Here is a 21,100-nt window from a genome sequence, read left to right as displayed (position 1 = left end):
GTTCTGCTATACCTTAACCCCTTCCTGGCAGGATGTGTTGGGAGGGGGGGGGAGACTATTTTCCCAATCCTGTAACCCAGTGTACAGAAGGCTGTTAACAGAATAGTCCCTTGTGTCAGTTAAGTCTTACAGCAAGTCAACAGGAACCTGCTGCAAGTTTAACCCCCATGCATGCTATTACCAATAATTCTCCATCCCCAGCAAGTCCTACTACTACTACTACTACTACTACTTGCTCAGCAGTGCAGGCACAACACCAATATACAAGCCATATGCCAGGATGCACCTACAGCAGAGACCCTCATAGACTACACACTTAGCGGCCTTTCACTACGACAGTGACACTGACCTATACCACGGCATACCAGAGGGTAAAGGCCCTCATACATAGCAGATATAAGCTGCCGACAGATTAAGTCAGCAGCTTGTTGCCCAGTGTATGGGGCCCTACACGGGCTTCCCTGATCGAGATCTGGTCAAAAGTCATCCAGATGTCAATCGGCAGAGATCACTGTTGTGATTTGATCATTACACCCATCCCTTACTATGGTGCCTACCACAAGAGGGCAAACTACTAACAGCCATCCCTTAGTACAGCTATCAGATTAGGAATTGGTTTAAGTACTTCAATGCTAGTGTTAGAATAGGGGATTGGATTACATGCCTGTACTCTCTCATGCCAGGTATTAATATAAGGTAATGATGTTAGTACATTTAGCCTCTCACATCAGGTATAAAAGTAAGGGTCTTTTGAATGTACCGCCTCAATCTATTATTAAGTCTATAGGTACGTACAAGACAGGCTTTCGGAGGTTTTAAGAAAGGCTGTGGCAAGAAAACATTAACTTGGGCAAGGCTAAAGGTCCCCATAGATGCGAAGATTTTTCTCCAGTGAACGACCAATTTTAGCGAAATCCGACCAATCCATCAAATTATCGCAAAGTTAGTGGGAATCGAACGATCATAGAACTTACAATTTTTCGTCCGATATCTGTCAGAAAATCGATCGGCCAGGTTAAAAACAATCGTCCCAGTGCAATCTATCTATGTTTGCAGGACCAAGCAGGCAGCAACCCTTAGTTTTCCTGGAATGTTCTTTTTAGTTGATGGACAAATCATACATTTAAACCATCTTTTCTAGATAATCGTGGTCTCACAATAACGAAAAGATCTTTTAAAAATCTTTACATCTATGGCCAACTTAACACTGAATGATGTAACAGGAAATCAAGATATACATAAAGAGCTCACTATTTCTGTGAGTCAATAGACACTTTTTTTAAGTCACAGCAGAAGGAATGGCAAAAATTACAAAAAAAAAAGGGTGTGAAAATCCCCTACTTTCTGCACCACTGGAATGATGCCTGGTAAACTCACACGAGGACAAGGAACACAAGTCACTCATACATAAAAGTGCAGAATCCTTGGCAAAGAAACTTACAGAGGTATTCTGGCACTGCACACTGCTGCTGTTAAACCTCACAGCTGGGACACGTTGCACTTTCCCTTGGATGTTGAAAACACACTCATAGTTCTTCTGGCCGGACTGAGGCTGAGGCAGGTTTTTGGCCTTCAATGTGATTGGTTGCACCACTCCAACAGGGATTAATATTTCACCGGTGGGTATAATCTCTGGACACCCCTGTTTAGAAAAATGAAACAAGTCAGATGCAGTGGAACTGCAGATTTTTCAGCTTTAATTCTGTGAGTTGAACAAAAAGATTGCATGAAAATGTGAGGAACTAAAGCCTTTTTTTTAAAAAAAACCAATCACTTCATTGTGGTAATGTACTGAACCAAAATTAGAAAAAAGTTTTCCAAATATGTATGGGCCTAAGTCATGCGTGCATGTATTTTTTTTACTTCTATATTTACACAGTATTTAGCATTTCACTCTGCCATCTACACAACCCTTTATATGTAAGGGTTGTGTAGGTGGCAGAGGGAAATGCTAAATACGGCAAATATAGAAAATGTGAAAATGATTTCTCAAAGAATTAGATAATGGAGAGGCAGCGCTCAATTATACACAGGCACAAGATTAAGAATTCATTCCCCCCCCCCCCCGACACCTACAAATGAGTGTGAAAGCTCATGTTCAAGTGTTAACACCACAGCCAGGAACTAGATCCTGCTGACAAAAGGTAAGTGAGAATGGGAGAAAAGTAGTGGGGGGGGGGGGCGGGTGCTGCTGAATCAGAAACCTCTTGACTAAAGAACAAGAAATGTATGGGAGGCCCAACAAACAGTTTTATATATATATATATATATATATATATATATATATATATATATATATATATATATATATTATATAAAATAGAAAAAAGGCAAACAAGTAAGAGAGAATGACAGGAGCCTCAGGGAATGAGATAAGAGCATAAGGAATGGGAAGAATATTAATGGGGCGGTGTAAGTGAAGAAAATGCAAGGTAGGAGAGAGGAGAGGAGAAAGTGCAATTAGAGGAATGGCAAAGGAAGAAGGAATGAGAGGACCAAACAGTAATGAGAAAACACCAGCCAGAAAGCAAAAGGAATGAAAAGAGACAAAGGGCAATATGAAAGATAGGATGAAGCACATTGAATGGAAGTTGAGAATGAAAGAAGGGAATAAGAGAAGTAGAAATAAGAGACAATAAGAGAATAAAATAGAAACGAAAGGCTGCAGAGAGAATGCAGCTGTCCTGTAGTTAGAGAGGCCTAAAAGCTGCTTTCCCAACATTTAGAAGTGTCCAAGAAGAGCCACCAACCCTCACTCAAACACAGAAACTTCTCTCATGTTCAGCTACTCTCCCCAAAAATGTTTCATACCTCAGTGCTGTTAACGCGTCCCTCGACAAAGGAGCACTCCTCAGCTTTGTGAGTACATAAGTGACGGTACTTGCACCAGTGACATGAGTAGGGGCTGCTCACACATGAAAGACACCTGCACAGAAAGAGACTTTAGATGACATTGATGGTTCACATACACTGGCCGGCTCGACAAGTCATAGATAGAAAAAGGTAGAGAAAAGTACAGGTTAAATGCAATCAATACAATACGCTGATCCTCCCACTTCTTTCTGGCCTGAAGACCTTCCATAAACATTAATACATTTACTCATCTGATATTGCCAGTTCCTTCTGACTATATCTCTCCTGAATCCAGACAAACCTAGTCCCTGGGACCCTCTGATACCCCCCTAAATACTAATAAACCCAATGACTGAACTGTTTTGATACCACCCCCAGCTCCATCTGGTTATGAAACCTCCTTAAGCCTTGCCAAACCAAATGCCAGGAATAATTTGGTACTCCAAACTCCTGCTGGCCATTAAATACAATAAGAAAAATATCAGAAGCCGGAATTGTGGTAACCAATAAGCCATGGATGAAAACTTACGACTGGAGAACACTGCAATTGTAGAAAACAAAGTCAGCGCTGGCAAATGTCAGCCCAGTTTCCTTGGATTTCAGGTACAACTGGATGGTATGAATGGCGCCTAAAAGACAAAGCATATTTAAATACAGGAGATACTACAGTTCTGGGTAGCTATGGCTTGAACTCTAAATCTAAAGGTATAGAATATGTTTTAAGTTACTAGATGATATTTATGGCAGTTAATATTATTGTGGGAGGTTCTAGTGAGTACTGAGCTGCTGTACACCATTACTGCTAACAGAAGCATTTCACAGAAAAACTATTGCTCTGCCTAATTTGGGTCAGGCAGAGCAACAGTACACAGTGAGACACTCAATTAGAGGTCATATAGTGAGTACTCAGGGTGAGGGTTCTCAGTGCTGGAAGCTATATCAATACAGTTTTGTCACAGATCTACAATATGAGCTTATTTACAGACTTAAAGAGGTGCTTCATCTTTAAGGTAACTTTTAGTATGTTGTAGAATGGCCAATTCTAAGCAACTTTTCAATTGGTTTTCATTATTTATTTATTTATTTTATAGTTAGTTGCCTTTTTCTTCTAACGCTTTGCTGTTTAGATGGGGTCAGTCACGCCCATTTGAAAGCAGCAAATGCTCTGTAAGGTTACAAATGTATTGTTATTGCTAATTTTTATTCCTCATCTTTCTATTCAGGTCTCTCCTATTCATATTCCAGTCTCTTATTCAAATCAATGCATGGTTGCTAGGGGAATTTGGACCTTAGCTACCAGATTGCTTAAAATGCAAATTGAAGAACTGCTGAATAAAAAGCTAAAATTACTCAAAAACCTTTAATAATAAAAAAATGAAAACCAATTGCAAATTGTCTCAGAATATCACTCTCTACATCATACTAAAAGTTATCTCAAAGGTGAACAACCCCTTTAAGTTTGAACTTGATGGACAAGTGTCTTTTTTCAACCAAACTTACTATGTTACTAACTTACTATGTGTACATATGGCACCCCTGTGTTATTTAGATGAAAATGTAGCCTTGTGTATTTCATTTGTTACTAAAAACAAGTAAAACTGAATTAAAATATGAAAAGCTTCTCAGAACAGAAACTTTATATCTATTTTGAGACGCATTGATGCTGACATTTAGTGCAACAATTCAACAACATAACTTTTCCATGTAAATATGCAGAGCACGGATAATGCTATTCCTAGGATACCCTCTTTATGACACCCTAAATAACTTTGTATGGTACCCATAAGATATGCTTAATGATGAACATTTAGCCAATTTGTATTGCAGAAATCAAATAATCATTTTACAAATCCATTTACACTAGTGCACGTTAATAGCACTTATTACAGAGCAGATAGACAATGTATGAACACCATACTCAATTATATTTAAGGTGTCACGAACACTACTCATAGAATAAAGCCGTCAGCATTTAACCAGTTCCACTTTCCTTCTGCAGAAGCTTTTCTTTTATTGTCCTTAGTAACAATTGAACAAAAGTGCATAAAGGTAACATTGTCCCCAGGTTTGCCATATATAGTGTACGAGGGTTAAGATGAACCAAATCCTAATCTGACTGAATCACATACACAGTAGGTACAATTTTTGATCTGTGGCTTTGATCTGTGGTAGGGAAAAGAAATTAGAGGGAACAAACTTCCCCCAATAGCAAACATCTTAATGCCTCAGTCCTCCATACTATACAGATGCTGTAAGCGTAATGAAGTGCATTCATTCTCAGGACACATTTCACACAGGCTTCCCGACGACTTGATAGTGATGTCCAGCATGTGTGCTATAGCTTAGAAATGATGGCAGCAAGAAATGTCGCCATGCAAGCACACCTACAATCTTGTATGTTTTAGAAACAAATGGACTTTTTGCTGGGGGATGGCGGGAGCAGAGTTCAGACTTACCAGATGCCCCAATCACTGTAGGAACTTGGGGAGCAGAGGGAGAGAAACAGTGGATATTTTCATCTCCAATGGTAGCCTCACTCTCAGCCATGTCTCCAAACAAGCAGGTAACCCCTGCAGACAAACTGGGGACATTCCTCACAGACAGGGTCAGCTATGAGAAAGGACAATAAATCTGATATGTGAAACAGAGAAGTAAAATTCCTTTTCCCAGCCCAATCACAAATGGGAAACATCCTACCATCTGTTCGGGGACACTGACTGATGCATTGTTTGGGGTCACCTCCAAATGTACGCACTGACTAATGTTAGCAGTAAAGCGCTTTGGCTCTCCGGCTCGTTCACACTCACTTTGGCGGCAGCACCTGTTCAGTGGGAGAGTTTTGGGTAAAAATCATTGCACAGGCCATAAAAAAAACAAAATATAAGAGCCCAAAACGAAAGAAATTATCTTCTAAATTGTAAATGCACCAATGTATGTGGCAGCCAATGCAGGGGCAAAATGCCAGGAGCTTGCCTCACTAGTCCCAGCAGTCACACTGATTTTGAAGGATATTGTTGGGTGTGCACATTAAGGGTCATGTGCTTACCAGAATATTATTATCATTATTACATTTAAAGTAGGATAACTGAAAAGATGCTAAGAGCATACTGTAACATACATACTACTACGCCTTTAATTGCAGGGCAAATAGACTCCCCCCTGCAGCAGGAAAATAAACCGTCTCATCCCCACATTGAAATGCTTCCTGATCCCATTAGACTGCAGCGGTCCCCCACCAGTAACATGTTGCTCTCCAACACCTTGGATGTTGCTCCCAGTGACCTTATTGTAGGTGCTTATTTTTAATTTCCTGGCTTGGAGGCATAAAAAGCAGATGTACTGCCAAACAGAGCCTCCTGTACTTTGCCAGACTGCATATGGGCTGCCAAAAGTCAATCACAGCCCATAATTGGCACCCCCAGGAACTCTTGTCTCATGCTTGTGTTGCTCTCCAATGCTTTTTTTCCATTTAAATGTTGCTCACAGGTATAAAAAGGTTGGGGATCCCTGCATTAGAGCAAGACAAAGAACATGGGGAAAACATGGAAGTGCTGGGAAAGAATGGAGGGATTGTTCTTTACATAAAGTATTTTATTCCATTTTAGACATGCAGCACTAAATAGGGACACATTTAACCCATGCTTTTAGCTATACAGCTAGATCTGGTTACAGCACTGGATGTGCAGACGTTCAGCTCCTCCAGTACAATATGGGTGGGGGTTGGCTACAATGAGGGTGGGGTTGGCTGAAAAAAACCCCAAAACTTAAATTCCCTTCCCCGTACTGTTCTGATGCAGCAGGTTGGCACAAACTGGATGTTTCCTGATATTATACATTTAACTTTTTCCTTCCATCGACAATGAACATCCCACAGTCCGACACGGTTGTTCAAGGGTACACTTTTAGTTTTATTAATGCAGTGGAAGAGATTTCTTGAGCCATTGTGGTTGTTTTTGCCTTTTATTCTGAATGGGTTTTTAATGTGGATTAATAAAGAGCTTTTTTAACCTTGGGAATTTTTTTAAACTGTATGTACACGTTGTAGACATTTCTAGATATTGCAATTTTATGTAGCTCCTGAAGGGGCGCTATTGTGAGGTCTATTTAAGGAAGTGACATGTTTGAATCTGTAAGCTTATGATTAAGGAATGTGCACCCGAAACACGTCAGGTGATGTTGGTCTGTGACCTATTGCAAAAATACATCATCTTTTATCCTTTCCTTTGCTCTAGTACGTAGCTTATAATATATTCATTATACTTGGGGCAGTCATGGACGAGCAGAAGGCTGAACACATGGGCTAATCCTGCCAGTTTGGGGTTCAAGAGAAATTCAACTTGCTTATAGGAACTGCACCCACCCAACAACCAAGCATGCTGGCTCACAGCCTTGGGCAAACAACATGTGAGGGGTTTATTCTTTGTTTCCCTCTTAAGGCAAGTGAATGAACAGCGCTATACACTGCCTCCTTTTGACTGGGAAGAAACATGGAACTCTGGACACTCTCTTTATGGCAGAAGTGGCAATTTACAGAGCTGTTGGCAGGCAAATGAGGCTGGGGCCACGTCGCTGACACTGAGCTCACAATAGGCCCCACACTCCCCTTTAGCTGTGGCACAGAAGAGTCGAAACCCAGTCAGCAACAGGGGGAGGGAGAGAATCTGCTAGTTATTGCACTGAGCAGGGAGAAAGAGGATAGAAAGGGAAAAATGAATGAGTTTTACAGCAGAGGCTGTACAGAAATGAGCAAGAGCTGGAGTGGGGGAGGCCGGGGAGACAAACACAAATAGAGGGACAGCAGGGAATAAAAGGATGAGAGATCTATGGAAGTGCAACAGTGGGGAAGGGAGAGCAGCAGTAGTAGGAATGAAGGCAAGGGATTAGAGCAAACAGAGGGTACAAAAGGTAAAGGTTTATGTGTGAGAGACAACTATACCGTAAGGAAATAGACACAGTAAGATATCTATAGGAGCAAGGGCCAAACAAAAGCAGAAATCTATAGGTGAGAGAGGAACTGTATGGAAACATGAGACAGACAGAAAAGAGGATGAAGTAAAAGATCTACAAGACACAGAGATAAAAGGGAATGAAGAGAGAAAGGTTTATGTAGGAATAGGGAACAAAGGCGGGGAACTCTATAAAAGACACAGACAGAAGGGAATGAGGTTAAAGATATATAGAGACATAAGGGAGGCAGACAGTAGGGAATGAGGGGAGTCAGATGAATAGGAGAAAGAGACATATGGAAGTCACATCTATATGAGACAGACAGTAGGGAATGAGGGGAGTCGGATGAATAGGAGAAAGAGACATATGGAAGTCACATCTATACGAGACAGACAGTAGGGAATGAAGGGAGTCGGATGAATAGGAGAAAGAGACATATGGAAGTCACATCTATATGAGACAGACAGTAGGGAATGAGGGGAGTCGGATGAATAGGAGAAAGAGACATATGGAAGTCACATCTATACGAGACAGACAGTAGGGAATGAGGGGAGTCGGATGAATAGGAGAAAGAGACATATGGAAGTCACATCTATACGAGACAGACAGTAGGGAATGAAGGGAGTCGGATGAATAGGAGAAAGAGACATATGGAAGTCAGATCTATAGGAGACAGTCAGTAGGGAATGAAGGGAGTCGGATGAATAGGAGAAAGAGACATATGGAAGTCACATCTATACGAGACAGACAGTAGGGAATGAGGGGAGTCGGATGAATAGGAGAAAGAGACATATGGAAGTCACATCTATACGAGACAGACAGTAGGGAATGAGGGGAGTCGGATGAATAGGAGAAAGAGACATATGGAAGTCACATCTATACGAGACAGACAGTAGGGAATGAGGGGAGTCAGATGAATAGGAGAAAGAGACATATGGAAGTCACATCTATATGAGACAGACAGTAGGGAATGAGGGGAGTCGGATGAATAGGAGAAAGAGACATATGGAAGTCAGATCTGTAGGAGACAGACAGTAGGGAATGAGGGGAGTCGGATGAATAGGAGAAAGAGACATATGGAAGTCACATCTATACGAGACAGACAGTAGGGAATGAAGGGAGTCGGATGAATAGGAGAAAGAGACATATGGAAGTCAGATCTGTAGGAGACAGACAGTAGGGAATGAGGGGAGTCGGATGAATAGGAGAAAGAGACATATGGAAGTCACATCTATACGAGACAGACAGTAGGGAATGAAGGGAGTCGGATGAATAGGAGAAAGAGACATATGGAAGTCAGATCTATAGGAGACAGTCAGTAGGGAATGAAGGGAGTCGGATGAATAGGAGAAAGAGACATATGGAAGTCACATCTATACGAGACAGACAGTAGGGAATGAGGGGAGTCGGATGAATAGGAGAAAGAGACATATGGAAGTCACATCTATACGAGACAGACAGTAGGGAATGAGGGGAGTCGGATGAATAGGAGAAAGAGACATATGGAAGTCACATCTATACGAGACAGACAGTAGGGAATGAGGGGAGTCAGATGAATAGGAGAAAGAGACATATGGAAGTCACATCTATATGAGACAGACAGTAGGGAATGAGGGGAGTCGGATGAATAGGAGAAAGAGACATATGGAAGTCAGATCTGTAGGAGACAGACAGTAGGGAATGAGGGGAGTCGGATGAATAGGAGAAAGAGACATATGGAAGTCACATCTATACGAGACAGACAGTAGGGAATGAAGGGAGTCGGATGAATAGGAGAAAGAGACATATGGAAGTCAGATCTGTAGGAGACAGACAGTAGGGAATGAGGGGAGTCGGATGAATAGGAGAAAGAGACATATGGAAGTCACATCTATACGAGACAGACAGTAGGGAATGAGGGGAGTCGGATGAATAGGAGAAAGAGACATATGGAAGTCACATCTATATGAGACAGACAGTAGGGAATGAGGGGAGTCGGATGAATAGGAGAAAGAGACATATGGAAGTCACATCTATACGAGACAGACAGTAGGGAATGAAGGGAGTCAGATGAATAGGAGAAAGAGACATATGGAAGTCACATCTATACGAGACAGACAGTAGGGAATGAAGGGAGTCGGATGAATAGGAGAAAGAGACATATGGAAGTCACATCTATACGAGACAGACAGTAGGGAATGAGGGGAGTCGGATGAATAGGAGAAAGAGACATATGGAAGTCACATCTATACGAGACAGACAGTAGGGAATGAGGGGAGTCGGATGAATAGGAGAAAGAGACATATGGAAGTCACATCTATACGAGACAGACAGTAGGGAATGAGGGGAGTCAGATGAATAGGAGAAAGAGACATATGGAAGTCACATCTATACGAGACAGACAGTAGGGAATGAGGGGAGTCAGATGAATAGGAGAAAGAGACATATGGAAGTCACATCTATATGAGACAGACAGTAGGGAATGAGGGGAGTCGGATGAATAGGAGAAAGAGACATATGGAAGTCACATCTATACGAGACAGACAGTAGGGAATGAAGGGAGTCGGATGAATAGGAGAAAGAGACATATGGAAGTCACATCTATACGAGACAGACAGTAGGGAATGAGGGGAGTCGGATGAATAGGAGAAAGAGACATATGGAAGTCACATCTATATGAGACAGACAGTAGGGAAATGAGGGGAGTCGGATGAAATAGGAGAAAGAGACATAATGGAAGTCACATCTATACGAGACAGACAGTAGGGAATGAAGGGAGTCAGATGAATAGGAGAAAGAGACATATGGAAGTCACATCTATACGAGAACAGACAGTAAGGGAATGAAGGGAGTCAGATGAATAGGAGAAAGAGACATATGGAAGTCACATCTATACGAGAACAGACAGTAGGGAATGAGGGGAGTCGGAATGAATAGGAGAAAGAGACATATGGAAGTCACATCTATACGAGACAGACAGTAGGGAATGGAGGGGAGTCGGATGAATAGGAGAAAGAGACATATGGAAGTCACATCTATACGAGACAGACAGTAGGGAATGAGGGGAGTCAGATGAATAGGAGAAAGAGACATATGGAAGTCACATCTATACGAGACAGACAGTAGGGAATGAGGGGAGTCAGATGAATAGGAGAAAGAGACATATGGAAGTCACATCTATATGAGACAGACAGTAGGGAATGAGGGGAGTCGGATGAATAGGAGAAAGAGACATATGGAAGTCACATCTATACGAGACAGACAGTAGGGAATGAAGGGAGTCGGATGAATAGGAGAAAGAGACATATGGAAGTCACATCTATACGAGACAGACAGTAGGGAATGAGGGGAGTCGGATGAATAGGAGAAAGAGACATATGGAAGTCACATCTATATGAGACAGACAGTAGGGAATGAGGGGAGTCGGATGAATAGGAGAAAGAGACATATGGAAGTCACATCTATACGAGACAGACAGTAGGGAATGAAGGGAGTCAGATGAATAGGAGAAAGAGACATATGGAAGTCACATCTATACGAGACAGACAGTAGGGAATGAAGGGAGTCAGATGAATAGGAGAAAGAGACATATGGAAGTCACATCTATACGAGACAGACAGTAGGGAATGAAGGGAGTCGGATGAATAGGAGAAAGAGACATATGGAAGTCACATCTATACGAGACAGACAGTAGGGAATGAGGGGAGTCAGATGAATAGGAGAAAGAGACATATGGAAGTCACATCTATATGAGACAGACAGTAGGAAATGAGGGGAGTTGGATGAATAGGAGAAAGAGACATATGGAAGTCACATCTATACGAGACAGACAGTAGGGAATGAAGGGAGTCGGATGAATAGGAGAAAGAGACATATGGAAGTCAGATCTGTAGGAGACAGACAGTAGGGAATGAGGGGAGTCGGATGAATAGGAGAAAGAGACATATGGAAGTCACATCTATACGAGACAGACAGTAGGGAATGAGGGGAGTCAGATGAATAGGAGAAAGAGACATATGGAAGTCACATCTATACGAGACAGACAGTAGGGAATGATGGGAGTCAGATGAATAGGAGAAAGAGACATATGGAAGTCACATCTATACGAGACAGACAGTAGGGAATGATGGGAGTCAGATGAATAGGAGAAAGAGACATATGGAAGTCACATCTATACGAGACAGACAGTAGGGAATGAGGGGAGTCAGATGAATAGGAGAAAGAGACATATGGAAGTCACATCTATAGGAGACAGACAGTAGGGAATGAAGGGAGTCGGATGAATAGGAGAAAGAGACATATGGAAGTCAGATCTATAGGAGACAGACAGAAGGGAATGAAGGGAGTCGGATGAATAGGAGAAAGAGACATATGGAAGTCAGATCTATAGGAGACAGTCAGTAGGGAATGAAGGGAGTCAGATGAATAGGAGAAAGAGACATATGGAAGTCAGATCTATACGAGACAGACAGTAGGGAATGAGGGGAGTCAGATGAATAGGAGAAAGAGACATATGGAAGTCACATCTATACGAGACAGACAGTTGGGAATGAGGGGAGTCGGATGAATAGGAGAAAGAGACATATGGAAGTCACATCTATACGAGACAGACAGTAGGGAATGAAGGGAGTCGGATGAATAGGAGAAAGAGACATATGGAAGTCAGATCTGTAGGAAACAGACAGTAGGGAATGAGGGGAGTCGGATGAATAGGAGAAAGAGACATATGGAAGTCACATCTATACGAGACAGACAGTAGGGAATGAGGGGAGTCAGATGAATAGGAGAAAGAGACATATGGAAGTCACATCTATAAGAGACAGACAGTAGGGAATGAGGGGAGTCAGATGAATAGGAGAAAGAGACATATGGAAGTCACATCTATAGGAGACAGACAGTAGGGAATGAAGGGAGTCGGATGAATAGGAGAAAGAGACATATGGAAGTCAGATCTATAGGAGACAGACAGAAGGGAATGAAGGGAGTCGGATGAATAGGAGAAAGAGACATATGGAAGTCAGATCTATAGGAGACAGTCAGTAGGGAATGAAGGGAGTCAGATGAATAGGAGAAAGAGACATATGGAAGTCAGATCTATACGAGACAGACAGTAGGGAATGAGGGGAGTCAGATGAATAGGAGAAAGAGACATATGGAAGTCACATCTATACGAGACAGACAGTTGGGAATGAGGGGAGTCGGATGAATAGGAGAAAGAGACATATGGAAGTCACATCTATACGAGACAGACAGTAGGGAATGAAGGGAGTCGGATGAATAGGAGAAAGAGACATATGGAAGTCAGATCTGTAGGAGACAGACAGTAGGGAATGAGGGGAGTCGGATGAATAGGAGAAAGAGACATATGGAAGTCACATCTATACGAGACAGACAGTAGGGAATGAGGGGAGTCAGATGAATAGGAGAAAGAGACATATGGAAGTCACATCTATACGAGACAGACAGTAGGGAATGAGGGGAGTCAGATGAATAGGAGAAAGAGACATATGGAAGTCACATCTATAGGAGACAGACAGTAGGGAATGAAGGGAGTCGGATGAATAGGAGAAAGAGACATATGGAAGTCAGATCTATAGGAGACAGACAGAAGGGAATGAAGGGAGTCGGATGAATAGGAGAAAGAGACATATGGAAGTCAGATCTATAGGAGACAGTCAGTAGGGAATGAAGGGAGTCAGATGAATAGGAGAAAGAGACATATGGAAGTCAGATCTGTAGGAGACAGACAGACAGTAGGGAATGGAATCCAATGAATAGGAGAAAGAGACATAAGGAAGTCAGAATGGGAATGAAGGGAGTCAGATGAATAGGAGAGACACAAGGAAGTCAGATCTATAGGAGGCAGACAGTAGGGAATGAAGGAAGAAAGATCTAATAGAGAAAGACCATTAGGAATAAAGGGGAAGGCAGACAGCAGGGAATGAAAGTAGTCAGATCTACTGGAGAAAGACAATAGGAAATTAAGGAAACCAGATCTATAGGAGACAGTAGGAAAGGATGGGAAAAAGATCTATAGGAGACAGTAGGGGACGAAGGCTATCTGATATATAGGAGACACCATAGGGAACGATGGAAGAGAGATCTATAGGAGGCAGAGACAGTAGGGAAGGAAAGAAGAGAAATGTGTGCGAGAGAGAACTGTGTCCAGCTATCCCAGCTGTAAATGTGTGATTGTGTTGGGTTCTTCCATGTCGGGCCCTTGCCAGGTAGGAATGCCGTGCTGTAGTAATTACCAGCTCCCAATCTCTCCCCATTATACCATTATGGCTTTCCAGGTTTGCTGGCACATCAACAGAACAGACTATGGAAGTAGGAGAGCGCTGTTGTGGGACAGAGTCATGAAAGGGTTACTGAAGGCATGGAGGGCATGTATGTGCACACTGAGTACACCCAAAGGCTTTTCTAAACTGGATTTAAGCTCCTTCTAATAGGATTAAACATGTGCTGCTGTTTGATAATAGTGGCATCTTGCATATTGCAGAAGCTGATTGGCCAAGTTGGTAGGCAAAGAGCCTGTAGAACAAATTCAATCTTTTATTGGACCCTAACTCATGCCTTGCACAGCACATTTCCCCATAAGTCCCTATATAAATGTTGGGAGGGACACCCTAATCAGGATTACATAAATGTCATATGTGTATGTGCCAGTGTCCCAAGGGGACCCGTCACCCAAAAAAAACTATTCAAAATCCTATTTTACCACATTAATCAAGCAAAATGAACTTTAATTACACAATATAAATTATTTGAATCTTGCTTCCTTCAGTCTGGGATTTTAAAATTAAAGCAAGCAGGCTGCAGCCATTTTGTGCACACTGTTATTAAGGTAAGTCTTATACCATCTCAGAATCTTGTTTGTGCACCAGAATGGGGGACCTGATGTCCATCCCCATGCCCTGACTACACAATTAAGTGGTAAAGAGAACGGGGGAATGTGGGGAGAGCAGTGACATCTAGGAAGTGCTGAATGGAAAGTGAAAGTAATTGTCTGCCCCGCCTCTATGCCACTGGCATAGAGGAGGGGCAGACAATATTTGATTGACAGCTGAGATTTTTAAATGAGCTTACAACAGCTACGAATTCTTCAATAAAAAATAGAAATTGGATTTCATGTTTAATTTGAAAAGGACTTTTATTATACAGAATTTTGTGTCTGGGTGGCAGGTCCACTTTAAGGGGGTACACGCATGTGGAATACTTGCCGTGCAATTCTTATTCTGTATTTACTACACATGCATTTCATTACTGATCTATTGGAGATGTTGGCTTTGTAGCATGTAACATTATTTACACCCAAGCAAAGAGAATGGCCTGTGGGCTCAGCTGATTATGTAGAAAAGGTACATAAATAGTGTCTGAACTTCTATAAATGTATTTTGGTTTTACACAAACATACCACAGATTGAAGGACACCATAAAAACTCCAATGAGCTATTTCCCAGGATCCCTTATAGTAGAAGAGTAATGCAACCCCTCCCTCCCTTTGTCCCACTGATATGTGATACATTCTGGGACTTGAAGACTTGAAGTGTACCACCCCCCCTAGTGGGGGGGTGGTACAAAAATACTCTGTAAAGGTGGCCACACACGGGCAGATTAAAGCTGCCGATATCAGTCCTTTAGACCGATTCGGCAGTTTATCTGCCCATGTGTGGGGGCTTCCGACGGGTCCTCCCGATCGATATCATCCCAAAAATCGGCCAGATATCGATGGGTCAAGTTTGATTTTTCGTACGATCCAGGACCGCATCTGCTAGTTAAATCGTTCGGCCCCCAGGTGTGGGCATATCGGGTTAAGATCTGCTCGTTTGGCATCTTTTAGTGTATGGCCACCGTAAGGTTTAGTCCAAACCAACAGATTCAGGGAGATTTAGTCGCCTGGTGACTAATCGGCTCTTCTTCTGGGCGACAATCTCCCTGAACTGCCTTCACGTGTCTTCCCATCCGCTATAATGAAAAGTCACCTGCGCTAAAGCACACGAGGTGCTTTGTTTTCTGAAGTTGCCTCACGAGGAAACTTCGGGCGACTTTTCATTATAGCAGATGGGAAGACACGCGAAGGCAGTTCGGAGAGATTCCTCGTGTGGACTAAACCATAAGCAGTGGGGCTTCATCTGAATCGCAGAATCCATCCACTCACAATGATAAGAGTGGGCTTGCATTACAGTGAGAATCCAGCAGGGTGGGGAACTGGCATCCTTTAATTCAACCGACTTATGGAATCAGGCATGTCTGTGTAATAATAACAATATATTTATATATGTAATACAGTCAGATAGTGGTTATGCACACGGTTTAAGCCCACCTAAATGAGCTCATGTCGTAAAGGGGTATACATTTTCCCTTTAAGACCAATATCTCTTGTTGGATGTGAGCTGATGGGGAGAGGCAGACACATCAATCGTGCTGCCAAGGAACAGACACAGAGCACTCTCCTTACATTATCCACACGTTCCTCACAGCCCGCTCCCCTACATACTGAAATATAGATAAAAGGCACCGCCTCACTCTAAATCTGCATGCCAATATAAATCAGGACAAGAGCCACATCTGGGAGGCTCAGCACATTACACTGCAAATAAGAGAGGACAAATGTCTCTTCATCAATCACTCGGGATCTTGCCAATGACAGTATATCTTTATACTGTGAAAATGTTATTGAGGGACTGTAAGTGTGTGTGTGACAGTCTGTGCACTTGCTATTGTGTGAGTGACAGCACCCCATAAAGTTCAGAGCCTAAGAGGCGGCTAGTGATAAACACAGTGCAGTACTGTACAGCAGAGCCGGCTGGTGATACATACTGTATGGTACCTCTACATTCTACAAACAAAATAGGCAAAAGTGCTGTAGCATGATTACTGGGAAAGTCATAGAAGGAAGTATATCCCTCCCAGAATCCTAAATAAAGCACCACAGAGGGCTGTGTATATGGGCCGCCTGTAGCTACAAAAAGGTGAGGTCTGGCAGTAAGCAGTCTATGCTCGAGAGTAAAGTGGGAAGCCATAAAGTGCTCCATGAGAACAACCACTAACATGGAATTAAAGTTTGTTTGTTGAACATTGGTTGTGAATTTGTTGGAAAAGGCAGGAATTCTGCAATATCAGGACTGCTCTTTATTTGCTTATACTTAAGATACGTGAACTGCAGTTTTGTTTGTATAAGAAGCATTGTGGGAATAATGAACAATGATAGTGGAAATCTTTGCCCCTGTTTTCTGCATATGGGAAAAATGACAAGTACTACCAACAGTCACCCCCCCCACACACAAACTGTATATGAAGATTTCCCAATACTATTGACTTCTATATAAAAATAGGTAGAGTTGGCCAAAGAAATACTCTTACCTGTTGTGTAGGACACACCAACCACAATGTGGGTCTCCAGATCCCAGGCAAGAGATGCACGAGTTGTACTTCTGGCAACTCTCAACAGGTACTTTGCTCACCTTGAGGATGAGATTCACAGTTCCAAGTCATACAATCTGATGTAATAGGAAGTGGTGCATAATATTTCCAAGAAACCCAGAGCTGCTCTGCCCCATGTATCTGGGTGAGTCTGCCTATTATACGTCCCATGACATACTCAGAGCTGCTCTGCCCCATGTATCTGGGTGAGTCTGCCTATTATACGTCCCATGACATACTCAGAGCTGCTCTGCCCCATGTATCTGGGTGAGTCTGCCTATTATACGTCCCATGACATACTCAGAGCTGCTCTGCCCCATGTATCTGGGTGAGTCTGCCTATTATACGTCCCATGACATACTCAGAGCTGCTCTGCCCCACGTATCTGGGTGAGTCTGCCTATTATACGTCCCATGACATACTCAGAGCTGCTCTGCCCCATGTATCTGGGTGAGTCTGCCTATTATACGTTCCCATGACATACTCAGAGCTGCTCTGCCCCATGTATCTGGGTGAGTCTGCCTATTATACGTCCCATGACATACTCAGAGCTGCTCTGCCCCATGTATCTGGGTGAGTCTGCCTATTATACGTCCCATGACATACTCAGAGCTCCTCTGCCCCATGTATCTGGGTGAGTCTGCCTATTATACGTCCCATGACATACTCAGAGCTCCTCTGCCCCATGTATCTGGGTGAGTCTGCCTATTATACGTCCCATGACATACTCAGAGCTGCTCTGCCCCATGTATCTGGGTGAGTCTGCCTATTATACGTCCCATGACATACTCAGAGCTGCTCTGCCCCATGTATCTGGGTGAGTCTGCCTATTATACGTCCCATGACATACTCAGAGCTGCTCTGCCCCACGTATCTGGGTGAGTCTGCCTATTATACGTCCCATGACATACTCAGAGCTGCTCTGCCCCATGTATCTGGGTGAGTCTGCCTATTATACGTCCCATGACATACTCAGAGCTGCTCTGCCCCATGTATCTGGGTGAGTCTGCCTATTATACGTCCCATGACATACTCAGAGCTGCTCTGCCCCATGTATCTGGGTGAGTCTGCCTATTATACGTCCCATGACATACTCAGAGCTCCTCTGCCCCATGTATCTGGGTGAGTCTGCCTATTATACGTCCCATGACATACTCAGAGCTCCTCTGCCCCATGTATCTGGGTGAGTCTGCCTATTATACGTCCCATGACATACTCAGAGCTGCTCTGCCCCATGTATCTGGGTGAGTCTGCCTATTATACGTCCCATGACATACTCAGAGCTGCTCTGCCCCACGTATCTGGGTGAGTCTGCCTATTATCATGGCCTTTATAGAAATTACATAGTGAGAGTTGCTCTGCCGCTGTCTCACCTGTTTCTCACTCAGAATGTATATGGACTGCCAGTCTGGGCTGAATACCATGTCTCGGAGGATCGGCTTGCCTATAGCCACTGGGACACTCTCATACAAGGCAACGTCTGTGGGGCTATTCACACGGATCTGTGGAGGCAAAAACATGAACTCTGAGATGGAGGAAGGGTAGAACAGATGGGGGAGAAGAATAATGTTTGTATGCAGCTGATGGCTTAACCATAGTAGTTATTGTTTCTTTGAGTTTGGAAGTGCCATTCTATTAAGGGTTTGGATTTGGTATGGCCGCACACAGAGGATCTATACTATGATCAACTAAAAGAAGAAATTTTCCCTGGTTTCCAGTGTCCTTTTCCTGTGTTTGCCAGACAAGAAAGCTGGGGGTCAGCAGTCCTGTGCACTCAAGACAACTAAATAGCAAGGGCAACACTCCAGACTTGGGAAGACCATGCCTCACACTGTGTAGCTGGAATAAGCTCAGGCCAGCAAACAGCAACAAACCAGAGAAAAGCAAGTAACAGTATTAGTGTGGTATAACATCTTGTCCAAAAGTATATGTCCTACATCGTGGCCTAAAACATGGGATGAACAGGGTACAACTGTCAGTCTCTTGTACCCTACCAGTTAAGTTGGTTCAGAACCAGTGGAATTATTGCCCTTCCCCGTCTCTAATTGAACTAGCTTTTAGTGCACAGAAAAGTAACTGAACACACAAAGCGGCTCTATGCTAGACAGAGTGAGCCCTGGGCTCCTGCTAATTATACTGCCAGCATTGTGAGGCTCGGGATTTATGACAAGAGATGATATATTCACTGTCCTTTCCCCAGCCGAGGTGAAGGCCAATCAATAAAAATTGTCATTGGTTCCTTGCCAAGACCCCTCTTTTCCACCCCACCGGCCTCTCCTCCTATTTTAATCACATCTTGCTGTACAGTTCATCTCATCCTTATGCATTTGCTACTCTCCGTGTCAGCCACATTGAGCGGCCTCTACTGCAAGCTTAGGTGTGCAACACCATTTTATAACCCATTCTACTCAGTTTCCCCTTCTGACGATTTCTTCATGTCGCACAGGTGCATTTCTGCCTTTACCTTTTTCCATGATTTATTGTTAACCATGGGTTAGCACAAGAAGGGAATTGACTCGATTTTTACCGGGAGTGCAGGAGTGGACCAATAACATGCCAACTGCAGGAAAGGAAGGAGAGATGTGGAAGTGACATCAGCAGGTACGACAGAATCAAAGAATTGCTCCCACATAATAGCACGGTGCACTGATGTCACTACTAAATGAACTGCAATGGAGCTGGCTTTCCAAGGGATGCCGTGCACAAGTGCCATGTGGCAAGTAATAAGGTGCACTCTTGTGCTGAGGCAAAGGAGTCTGAGGCAATCAACTCGCCAATAATGAGTACCAAAGGGGTAGCAGAGAAGGTACTTACACTGATGGTCACCCAATCTAGATACATGGTGCTGGTCAATATGTGAGGTCAGACAGCAGAACAGTCTTCACAGTGTGCGACTAGTGCAGGGGAGCTGGCAAACCCAAAAATGAGTAGATATCTGGAGTATCACTATTGATGGATTGTGAACCAAGCCTTGTAACTGTTTAAAAACAGCCTTCACTCACGCAACACAGGCAGGCAAGAAGGGAACAACAGTCCAGCAGCATGCATGCCACCAGAAAATAAAAAAGAGTGACTGCATCACAGAAGGTGAGAACTAGTGATGCGTAACCTAGAAGTTTCGCCCCTCAATGGGGTCTTTGACAAAACGTTTCTAATAAAGCTTTTTTAACTGCAAAAGCCCCTACCAGGATTCAGATTCGGCCAAATCCTTCTGCCCGGCCAAACCAAATCCTAATTTGCATATGCAAATTAGGGGTGGGAAGGGGAAAACATTTCTTACTTCTTAGTTTTGTGACAGTCACGTGATTTCCCTCCACGCCCCTATATATATATATATATATATATATATATATATATATATATATATATATATATATATATATATATATATATATGCAAGTTAGGGTTAGGATTCGGATTTGGTTCGGCCGGGCAGAAGGATTTGTCTGAATCCTGCAGGAAAAAGCCAAATCCCGAATTATGGTCTTATTCCTAATCAATGTTCCACAAGTCACTGAGCTTTTCCTTACATTTTATCATGGAAGGAGGTCTTCAGAGCCACTTAGGGTGAAGTGGGTTTATCTGTGGTACTTTACCTTTTTAAGTGTTCCAGCACGCGTGCCAACAAAAACCACAGAATGCTCATTGTAGCTATAAGCTGCCACACTAGCCATTCCATCCACCTTTTCCTCTAAGAGGGGAATTCCTTCAATCACCTGCAGACCCCCGATTGGCTGATTGAGAGCCAGACCACAGAAGCCATCGTGAATACGGATGGGCTGAAAGAAAACAGAACAATAAAAGGAGACTAAAATGAGAATTTTACGAACTACAGACGAAATACAGAGGACAGCAAAGGATCCCAGAATGATGACAAATAATAGGCATAGAAATG

At 43.0% G+C, this 21,100-nt stretch overlaps 1 protein-coding gene across 1 annotated transcript in view; it reads right to left on the bottom strand.

Annotated features, from left to right (window-relative positions):
- Nucleotides 1-21,100, bottom strand: part of LOC108698082 (plexin-A3) — a 71,865-nt gene that overhangs the window by 18,784 nt on the left and 31,981 nt on the right. Inside the window, exons 3-10 of the mRNA XM_018229303.2 lie at nucleotides 20,802-20,984; nucleotides 18,579-18,707; nucleotides 17,146-17,246; nucleotides 5,551-5,674; nucleotides 5,310-5,463; nucleotides 3,383-3,482; nucleotides 2,812-2,926; nucleotides 1,442-1,642 (exon numbers count right to left, since the gene is read on the bottom strand). Of these exons, the coding sequence (XP_018084792.1) occupies nucleotides 1,442-1,642; nucleotides 2,812-2,926; nucleotides 3,383-3,482; nucleotides 5,310-5,463; nucleotides 5,551-5,674; nucleotides 17,146-17,246; nucleotides 18,579-18,707; nucleotides 20,802-20,984 (1,107 nt within the window). The remainder of the gene's footprint in view (nucleotides 1-1,441; nucleotides 1,643-2,811; nucleotides 2,927-3,382; nucleotides 3,483-5,309; nucleotides 5,464-5,550; nucleotides 5,675-17,145; nucleotides 17,247-18,578; nucleotides 18,708-20,801; nucleotides 20,985-21,100) is intronic.

Source organism: Xenopus laevis, chromosome 8L, assembly GCF_017654675.1.
Source record: "Xenopus laevis strain J_2021 chromosome 8L, Xenopus_laevis_v10.1, whole genome shotgun sequence".
Lineage (NCBI taxonomy): Eukaryota > Metazoa > Chordata > Amphibia > Anura > Pipidae > Xenopus > Xenopus laevis.
This window is presented reverse-complemented; position numbering and strand designations above follow the sequence as displayed.